Below are 10,372 nucleotides of genomic sequence, written 5' to 3' on the forward strand. Positions count from 1 at the left end.
TCGGATTTGGGGCGAGGGCGGTTGGGGTCGTTGCCCGCGCGCGCTCCTTGGCGAACGGCGCGTGGAGGCGCGTGGGTTGCGGCAAAGCGCGGGCTCCGCAGCCCAGGCCTGGGGTCCAGACGTGCGCGCCGCCGTGCCCCGCGGGCCGCCCGCAGCCGGGAGAGGCGCGCGTGCAAGGCCCTCGGTCGTGCGTGTTGCGCGGCAGGGGAGCCCGTCGGGGGAGCGGGCCGGGCCGCGGGGCGCACAGGTAGAAATCCGAGCGCGGGCGCTCCCAGCCTTGGCAAACAAGCCCGACGCACGCACGGGACAGCTGTGTAAACCGAGCCCGCGCTGCAGGGAGGGGCCTGGCTCAACGTGGGGGCTGCGGAGCCCCAGTCGAGGTCTGGGGGGGCACGACGGAAAGGCCTCGCGCCGGCTCAGCGCCTTCCCCAGCCCCCCTCCCACTCCCCCTGCCCCAGAGGCCAAGGAGGCTTGGCTCCCCAGACTAGAAGCAAAACGACTTTGCGTGGCACAGGGTGCCAAGGCGGGGTGAGGGGTGGGGGCAGGGAGCGCGGGGGAGCAGGGCATATCTCAGGAGTGCACCAGGTGGCCGCAGAGATCAACCTTTCGAGTCCCCCCGCCCCGCCGCCCCTCCAGCTCCTTCGCTGTGGCGCTTTCCCAGGTGAGACGCCTTTTTCGAACTGGCGGCGGTGCAGGGGGCAGTGGGACGAGCGTCGACGCGGGAGTTCAGGCACCCAGAGAGCGAGGAGCTCCGGCTCCTCACCGTAGGGGATGCAAAGTCCCCGCGTGGCCCCCGCTCCCCGGACGGCGTCGAGAGCTCTCCGCCCCTCCCTGCCCTCGCGCTCTCCCAGCAATGACCTCATTGCAAAAGGCAGCCGGAGCGGATGGTTCCCCTCCCTGGAGAACCAGGGCCGGGAGTGCTAGCAGTGACGCAATTGGAGCTGGGTCGGTCCTGGCCACTTTGGATTGGCCGCGCCGGCTCGTGGGGACCCCCCTCCCGCTATCGCCGGAATAAGAGCCGGAGCTCCGCGGGGAAGACGCCCGCAGCAGGCGTCGTGTCCCCCCGGGCTGACGGCCGCTGGCGCTCTCCAGAAACTCCCGTCTCAGGTGAGGAACTTCCCGCTCCGCGCCCCCTAATAACTGGCCTCTGGGTTAGGTCACCCACTGCGCTCGGGCCGGCTGCCTTTCCTTTGCGTCCGAGGCCCTTCCTTGGCGGCCCAAGTCTGGGCAGGTGCTCCAGGTGCTCCGTGCGGCTCAGGGCGCGGAGGGCGCTCGGGACGGTCCGAGCGCCGTCTTCTACTCAGTGCAGGTGGAACCCCAAGTATCCCAGGGCTCCTGCCGGGCGCTGGAAGCTCCGCGGGCGGAGGTAGGCAGGCTGCGCCCCGGTGTCGGTGCCCCCGGGCGTGGCGTGCAGGATGCAGCCTCACTCTGGCCTGGGGGTCCTGTGCCATCTGCGTCCTGAGGGGTCCCATCGAGTCTCCCGATGGGGGAGCCTCGAGCCTTCCTAGGAGGCGCCGCCAGCCCGCCAGCGACCCTGGGACACCCCGGGGTGGGGCCCTGGGGGCGGTGCAGCCGGCCGAGCAGGTCCAGGCCCACCTCTGGATGCCGGAGATCAGCAGCTGCGGCTAACTGCGCTCCAGCATCGGCGGGCTGGGCACGCAGAGCCCAGAGGCCCCAGTAGCGGGCACGTCAACGTTTCCCCCAAACCTACGTATTGAGAGATCAGGGCTCCTTTCCAAGGCAGCCTTCCCCTTCCCACTCTCCTCTCCCACCTGTTAGTGGGAAGTCCCGCCGAGGGGAAGGAAAGTGGTGCAGATCTCTCCGACAGACAGGCGCGGTGGGAGAACAGACGGATAAGGGGGTGGGTCCCGGCGTGGTCTCTGCATTAGGCAAGAGGTGTGCGCTCCTGTGCCTGCACTCTGCCTCTCCCCGACTTAACCCAGAGCTCCGCTGCACCCCAGGACTCTTGCTTCTGCTCTACCAAGCCCTTCACTGCACGATATCTTCTGAGATTCACAGCAGCCTCCCTGGCAGATGAATGGAGGCTTGGGGAGGTCGGGTAACCTGCCCGAGGCCACAGGGCCGCTGTGGATAGGCAGGATGGGAGCCTAGGTCTGGGGGCTCCAGGCCTTGCTTGGTCTCCGTGCAGCGGTAATGTCATTCTCTCCTTACAGAGAGCCATCATGGGCTTGTGGAAGTCCTCCCCCTTCCTGGCTTTCAGCATCTTGGTCCTGTGCCAGGCGGGCGGCCTCCAGGCGGCACCATTCAGGTGAGACAGCCTGAAGCCCCAGAGCATTTCCCTTCTACTGGCCCTGGGCCCAGGCCCTTCTGCACCGCTGAAGTCCCTGCAGACAGGCTGCTGGTGAATTAAGACCCTTGGGTGGACGTTGAATTCAGCCCTGCGGACTGGGAGTGGAGGTGGGGGGCACATCCTCAGGGAAAGTCACGGGGGCCAGGAAGCCTTGCTACTTATCCTGGGGAGGAGGCAGGCAGGGGCTCAGAGCCTCCATGGGGTTTGCTTCCCCTCCCCAGGTCCGCTCTGGAGGGCCTCCCAGACCCCACTGCACTCAGTGAGAAGGAAGGGCGCCTCCTGCTGGCTGCCCTGGTGAAGGCCTACGTGCAGAGGAAGAACGAACTGGAGCAGGAGCAGGAGCAGGAGACTGAGGGCTCCAGGTAAGGCCCCCAACTCTACTCCGCAGGGTCCGGAAGGTCGTATCCCACAGAGGTAGGAAATACAACATCTGGCCAGGAGTGCAGCAGGCTGTGGTGGTTCACCAGGCTCTGGGGCCCAGCCATTCTCAGGCTCCATGGAAGACGGAGGTCCAGGTGTAGCTGAAGAGACCGTGGTCAGACGCATTAAAAAGATCCACTCCTGGAAGTTGTTAGGAAATAGAATGGGAGGTATAGAGTCCTGCACTCAGGGAATGGGTCTGGCCCTACTGAGGAGAAGTTCCAGCATTGGCTGACTTGGGGCTGGTAAGTGTAAAGCCAGAAGACACACTCGGTGTATCTCAGAGTTTTTTAGAAATGTAACCTGTGTGTGTTGTTCTTTCACACCCACAAGGAGTCTTCATTGCACATGTGCAAGGTGAAGCCAAAGGCCGTGCAGAGGGTGGGGTTAGGTAGAGCAGTGTCTGAGGTAGGTCTGGGGTCTTTAGATCTGGAGGATCTGTGGAGATGCGCATGCTGTCCCGGGGCCAGACCCTTGCCCAGCCTCACCTCCAGGGTTCCCGGAGCTTGGGCACGTTCCTGCCCCTGGCCTGGCCCTGGCACTGCCGGGTCAGAGGCGTGTGATGCACACGTAGCTACCCCGAGAATCTCACTGCAGAGCATGAGCAGCATGTGGAATGCTAGAAAAGGCCGCCCCTCCCCGACCACAGCCCTTCCCCACACTGGCCTGGCTCCATGGAGGATGTGTGAGCTGCGCTCCTGCCTGCCCCTCCTGCCTCTGCTCACAGGGCCCCTCCCCTGGTCTACCTCGCTGCATGACTGCCCTTGGGGGCAGACCCGGGGCATGGTATTGTCTGGCATGTATTTTCCCTGCAGCCTGGACAGCTCCAGAGCTAAGCGGTGCAGTAATCTGAGTACCTGTGTGCTGGGCACATACTCGAAGGACCTGAACAACTTTCATACATTCTCTGGCATCGGCTTCGGGGCTGAAACACCTGGCAAGAAAAGGGACATAGCCAGCGGCTTGGAGAGGGGCCGCTAACCTCGCTTTGGGGTGCCCCAGGATGCCAACTGATCTCCTTCCACTCCTTCCTGACTTCCCTTCTTGCTCCCATTGATGAATTTAATGCATGCAGATTTCACTTGGATTGCTCTTCCAGCTGGCATTGGTAGCTTTGCTTGCGAGAGAGAATATTGGGGATCTCAGGATGGAAGGGAAGTGAGCAGCACTCATAGACCAGGTTAGAGGTAAGAGTGAGGGAAGCCTCTTGAGATTCCAGAGGATTTCGAGGTAGAGTCCTCCAATTTCTGCTTCATTCCTCATGCTTCATCACCGATGAATAAATCTATTTTCTAAAAGGATTTGCCCTGTGGTGGTCGTTACTCTGGTCCCCGTCCAAGGCTTGAGAGTGCCTAGAACCCATGTTTAAAAGTAGCTTTAGCCTCAGGGTAGCCGGATACGGGCGTTGGTGAGTGGTCCCTGTGAAGCAGCTCCACCATCCAGGACAGGTGTGCTGAGGAGCAGGTAAGACTTCTGGGGGAGGATGCTGCATCCCTGCTCTCTGAGCCTCTCCAGGTAAGACTTTAGGGAATTTTCACTGTCCCATGGAAAGTGGTTTGTTGGTGTCTGTGGCTGCTGTACGGCTTCTGTATGCTCCTTGCATGTCTTGGGGTAGGGCTGGGCCTTTGGTGACCACTTCTTATGGTTCTAAAAGGACTATAAGTGACAGCAAGTGCAGGTGTCAGTACATGAGTACTGGAGTCTTTAGCTTAGCGCTGGGTTGTTTTCTTTTTCTTATTTTAAAGCTTTTATTTAAATTCCAGTTAGTTGACGTACAGTGTAACGTTAGCTTCATGTGTACAGTACAGTGATTCAACGCTTCCGTACAATTGGCACTGGGTTTCTTTTGCGAAGAAAGGTCTCTGGGCAGGGCTCCTAGCAAAAGCTGCCAGCCCATTTCTCATAACAGCTTCGATAATTGCACTTAGGAGAAACACTTATTCTTAAGTGATATGTCGAAGAGCTGAAATTCTTTTTACGAAGGCCTCATGGGGCGGGTGCCTGCCCCTAGCCTCTCACTGACAGGCCTTGTCTTCTTCCTCCATCCTACAAATCAGCATCACTGCCCAGAAGAGATCCTGCAACACTGCCACCTGTGTGACCCATCGGCTGGCAGGCTTGCTGAGCAGATCTGGGGGTGTGGTGAAGAACAACTTCGTGCCCACCAACGTGGGGTCCGAAGCCTTTGGCCGGCGCCGCAGAGACCTTCGTGCCTGAGCAGTGACATGACTCCGGGAAGTAGGTGACTGTCCTTACACTGTCAGATGGGAGGGGAAAGAATTTGGAGGTTAGGATCCACATTTGGAAACCCACTGGACCTGGTAGGGTCTTCAGATCCCTTCTTTCCCATTACATCCTTCCTTCTGAGTAGTGAGTTTCTTCTAGTCAGCCTGAAATCAGAGCACTAGGATAGGCTGCAGACATGCAGTGTCATCTTTATGAGAAGAGAAATGAAAAAAAAAAAATGCTTGCTGATTGATAATTGCTTTTTTCTCATCATTTGCTTCAAAAGCTTATTTACATCTCAGACCCACAATTTGTGTATGCTGTGAAAGAAGCACCCCTGTAGATTTGTGTTCTTTTTAGTAGTAATTGTGATTATTTCCTTCTTGTCTTTCTTATTCTATTTTTCTTTCTTCTCCTTCTCCACTTCCTCCTCCTTCTTCCTCTTCTTTTTTATTTTATTTTATTTTTTCCCATCTCAGGTAACCATGAAGCTGAACTCACCACTTCTATTAATTTCTGTTGACAACACTTGGTGAGAAGGCCCCATGGAAGATATACATGTTTGCATCCCAATAGATACTGAAAAAAAGCACCTTTGTCATTTGGAAGGAATGAAACTGAATGCAAAATAAGCTAATCCCATACGTGTTATGTATTCTTTTTATATTTGATTCTGTGTGCGGTCAGTGTGATGGCATCTATTATTGGCTTATCTGGTAGCAAACTGGTTCTTTGAGAGTTATCCTATTGATCATGGCAGCTCTGCTCAACCTTAGGAGGGACAATAAATCATTGTCTTTGTGGCCTCTGGGAATACATGGTAATGGTAATGCTTTGCCTGGTTGTCTAAGAACATGATTGTATAATTTAAGGAAATCTCAATATTGTACCATTTGTGAACTTCATCAAGATTAAAAACATATTTTGGATACACGTGTTTTGAGACCCCAGTGGTTCATTTCAACTTGTTTCCCTGTGTAGTAAAAATCACAGTAATAGTTGACATTTTTTGAGAACTTCCTCAAAATGGGCCAGATGATGTTCTAAGACAGTGCTTTATATCTATTAATTCATTTAGTCTGTGTGACAACTCTGTGAAGGAGATCCCATTGCTATTTCCACTTCGTTTCTGAGGAAACAGGCCTGAAGAAGTCAAGTCCAAGGTCACATAGATAGATAGTGACAGATTCAGGTGGTGGTTTCCAGAGCCTACAGGTGAAACCACAGCACTATATGCTTCTCAACAGTGGTTTCAGATGTGTTCCAGAGACCCGTGAGCCATTCTTTGACCTAACTGCCTCACGTGGTGGACCCTCAGACTTTAAAGACAAATGGAAAATGTTAAAACATACAAACAACCTGGACTTTATGTAGTAAAATGGATCCCTTCTGCCCCATTACTTGGTGCTAGAGATTGAAAGTTTGTGTCCCCATCCTCCCCCCAAAACTGTATATTGAAACCTAACCCCCAGAGGGATAGTCTTGGGAGGTGGGGCATTGGGGAGATGATTAGGTTATAAGGATCATCCCTTCGTGAAGGGGACCAGTGACCTCATAAATGATGGTGGAGAGAATTCCCTTGATCCTTTTGCCATGTGAGGTCACAGCCAGAAGACTGCTCTGAGTGAGGAAAGGGGCCCCCACCAGACGCAGAATCTGTGGGTGCCTTGATCTTGGATTTCATGGCCTCCTGAACGGAGAAATAAACATTTGTTGTTTATAAGCCACCCAGTCTGTGGCATTGTTATAGCAGTCCCACTAGACTAAGACACTTGGCTTCAACGATGATTCTTTTATAGTCAATGTTGTTTCATCTATGCCCATCTATTACACCCCCCACATGTATTATGACATCAATGTATCCATAAGTACTTCCCCATATATGGGAAGGACTTTTTAAACATAAGCACAGTCCCATTTAACAACTAAAAGTAATTTCTTAATTCCTATATCTCATATCCTGTCATGGTTAAATTCCTCCATTATTTTAATAAATTATATATAAATATATAAAGGATGCATATTAATAATATAAATATATGTTATATATATTTATATATATATAATATAATATATTTTTATATATTATATGGATAATAATATAAATATATATATAATACAAACTATATATATATTTATATATATATATAAATAAAACCTGAGCTCAAGTTAGGTCTTCACATTGCTGCCAGTTTATAATGTTTTTTGTTTTACTAGTTTATATGTTCTTAAGGCCCTTCCAATCTGGAGCTTGCCACTCCATTGTTCTTTTTCCCCCCTCACAATTTATTTGTTGGAGAAACTAAGTTATTTATCCAAAGGAGCTTTCCATACTTTGAACTTTGATGACTACATTTCTGTGGTGAGGTTTAACATGCTCCTTTATCTGCTTTATTTCTTATGAATCAGTGAGTGAGGAGAAACAGAAGTTGGAGGCCAGGTCAGAGAAGTAATGAGGAGGGCAGATCACATAGGATCTTGTAGAGCATAGGAAGGACGTTGGCTTCCTATCAGCTTCTGGGCAGTAAAACAGAAGCCACATCAGTCACATTTAACAGAAAGATTAATTTAAGAATTTGACGAAGCAGGTCATAGAGTTCTGAAGGGACGAAAAAGAACTAGAGTTTGTGCGTTGATAGGAAGTGAAGGAAGCAGCTGCCTTCCTCAGGGTGGGGCAGGGGGGGCACAAAGAGAAAGGTGGGGTGCTGAGCATCTAGAACCTTGGGGCAGGATGCTCAGGTTCCTGGGAAGGGAGGCGGGCTCATGCGGGATCTTTTTCTTTTTTTTTTTTTAATAATAAATTTATTTTTTATTGGTGTTCAATTTGCCAACATACAGAATAACACCCAGTGCTCATCCCGTCAAGTGCCCCCCTCAGTGCCCGTCACCCAGTCACCCACCCCCGCCCCCCTCCCCTTCCACCACCCCTAGTTCGTTTCCCAGAGTTAGGAGTCTTTATGTTCTGTCTCCCTTTCTGATATTTCCCACACATTTCTTCTCCCTTCCCTTATATTCCCTTTCACTATTATTTATATTCCCCAAATGAATGAGAACATATAATGTTTGTCCTTCTCCGATTGACTCATTTCACTCAGCATAATACCCTCCAGTTCCATCCACGTTGCCACGTTGAAGCAAATGGTGGGTATTGTTGTTTCTAATGGCTGAGGAATATTCCATTGTATACATACGGGATCTTTGAAGGGGTGTGGCAAAGCTACTAAGGAGTGTGGGAAAACAAAACAAGACTGGAAACAACTTCCCTGCCTGAATAAAGAGACTCTGTGGGCGATGCTGACAGAAATCAAAATAGGAAGGAGCAAGTTTCTTTTCCTTCATGCCCTCTTGTCTCCTTTGAGGGTCCCCAACTGGCAGAGTGAAATCCACCTGATGAAGGAACCTGCCGCTTGCAGAGGCCCAGCTCCAGTAGCTCTGTTTAACCATATTGCTTTATTTTTTAAATTTAAATTCAATTTGTCAACATATCCTACATCATTAGTTTCAGATGTAGTTTTCAATAATTCATCAGTTGCACATAACACCTAGGGCTCATCACATCACATGCCCTCCGTAATGCCGGTCAGCTAGTTATCCCATCCCTCCCACCCACCTCCCCGTCAGCAATCTTCAGTTTGTTCTCCAGAGTTAAGAATCTCTCATGGTTTGTCTTCCTCTCTGATTTTTTTTCCCATTCAGTTTCCTTATTTTATTTTATTTTATTTTATTTTATAAATTTATTTTTTATTGGTATTCAATTTGCCAACATATAGAATAACACCCAGTGCTCATCCCGTCAAGTGCCCCCCTCAGTGCCCGTCACCCAGTCACCCCCACCCCCCGCCCTCCTCCCCTTCCACCACCCCTAGTTCGTTTCCCAGAGTTAGGAGTCTCTATGTTCTGTCTCCCTTTCTGATATTTCCTACACATTTTTTCTCCTTTCCCCTTTATTCTCTTTCACTATTTTTTATACTCCCTAAATGAATGAGACCATATAATGTTTGTCCTTCTCCAATTGACTTATTTCACTCAGCATATTTTAAATTGACATGGAGAAAGATCGATTCTCTTTGGTGTGTAGTTCCATGAATTTTGACAAATACGTTGAGTTGCATAATCACCACCACAATAAAGACACAAAACAGTTTCATTGCTCCTCAAAAGTCTCCCATGCTTCTCCTTTGCAGTCGCCCCCTCAACCCCTGCTAACAACTGTTATGTCTCTGTCCATATAGTGTATAAATATAAAAATATATTATCTTTTAAAATTGAGATATAGTTGACACATAACATTGTATGAGTTTTATGTATAGGACATAACGATTTGATATTTGTAGACAATGTGAAATGATCACCACAATTAGTTAACATCCATCACCACACATAATTATATTTTCTTGGGATGAGAACTTTTAAGATCTACTCTCTTAGCAACTTTCAAATTTACAGTAAAGTATTGTTAACCGTAGTCCCCATGCTGTACATTACATCCTATAACTTGAAGTTTGTAGCTTTTGACCCCCTTTACCAATTTTGGTAGGGCTATCCCCCACCTCTGGCAACCACAAATCTATTTTGTTTCTTTGAGTTTGATTTTGGTTTTTGATTTTGTTCTCAAATCCACATATAAGTGAGACCATCCAGTAGTTGTCTTTCTTTGTCTGATTTATTTCATTTGGCATAATAACCTCAAGGTCTACCCATGTTATAAGAAGTGGAAGGATTTCCTTATTTTTTATGGTGAATAATATTCCATTACATCTATATCTATATGTTTATCTCCCTGCGTATATAAATGACATATACATATCACATTGTCTTCATCTGTAGATAGATATTTATTTCATTTCTATGTAAGTACTGCTACAGTGAACATGGGGGTGCAGATACTCTTTTGTGATGATGGTTTTGTTTCCTTCAGATAAATACTCAGAAGTGGAATTGCTAGATCATATGGTAGCTCTATTTTTAATATTTTGAGGAACCTCCATTTCCATTGTGGCTGTGCCAATTTACATTCCCACCAACAGTCCACAAGGGTTCCCTTTCTCCATATTATTGCCAACATTTGCTATTTTGTATCTTTTTGATAATACCCATTCTAAGAGTTGTGATGTAATATCTCATTGTGGTTGTGATTTGTATTTTGTTGGTGATTGGCGATGTTGGGCACCTTTTCATGTTCCTGTTGGCCATTTGTATGTCTTCTTTGGAAAATGTCTATTCGGATCCTCTGCCTTCTCCAGAATGTCATATAAATGAAATCATTACGTAGCTTTGAGTCTTTTACTTAGCATAATGCATTTGTGATTTATCCATGTTGTTGCATGTATGAATAATTTGTTTCCTTTTATTGCAGGGCAGTATTATATTGTAGGCATGTACTGTAGTTGGATAATCCATTTATCTGTTGAAAGA

General features: G+C 49.3%; 1 protein-coding gene across 2 annotated transcripts; it reads left to right on the forward strand.

Moving 5' to 3' along the window:
- Positions 1-1,007: 1,007 nt before the first annotated feature.
- CALCA (calcitonin related polypeptide alpha) lies at positions 1,008-5,888 on the forward strand. Of its 2 annotated transcripts, none has more exons than NM_001313790.2 (5): positions 1,008-1,107; positions 2,175-2,269; positions 2,533-2,673; positions 4,789-4,973; positions 5,437-5,888. In NM_001313790.2, the coding sequence occupies exons 2-4, from the start codon at positions 2,184-2,186 to the stop codon at positions 4,946-4,948; spliced, it is 387 nt and encodes a 128-aa protein (NP_001300719.1). In that variant the 5' UTR covers positions 1,008-1,107; positions 2,175-2,183; the 3' UTR covers positions 4,949-4,973; positions 5,437-5,888. The 2 variants fall into 2 exon arrangements, with proteins under 2 accessions (NP_001300719.1, NP_001300720.1); NM_001313791.2 differs by having other exon boundaries at positions 4,789-4,969.
- Positions 5,889-10,372: the final 4,484 nt, after the last annotated feature.

The sequence above is a fragment of the Canis lupus genome, chromosome 21 (genome assembly GCF_011100685.1).
Source record: "Canis lupus familiaris isolate Mischka breed German Shepherd chromosome 21, alternate assembly UU_Cfam_GSD_1.0, whole genome shotgun sequence".
NCBI classification, from domain to species: domain Eukaryota; kingdom Metazoa; phylum Chordata; class Mammalia; order Carnivora; family Canidae; genus Canis; species Canis lupus.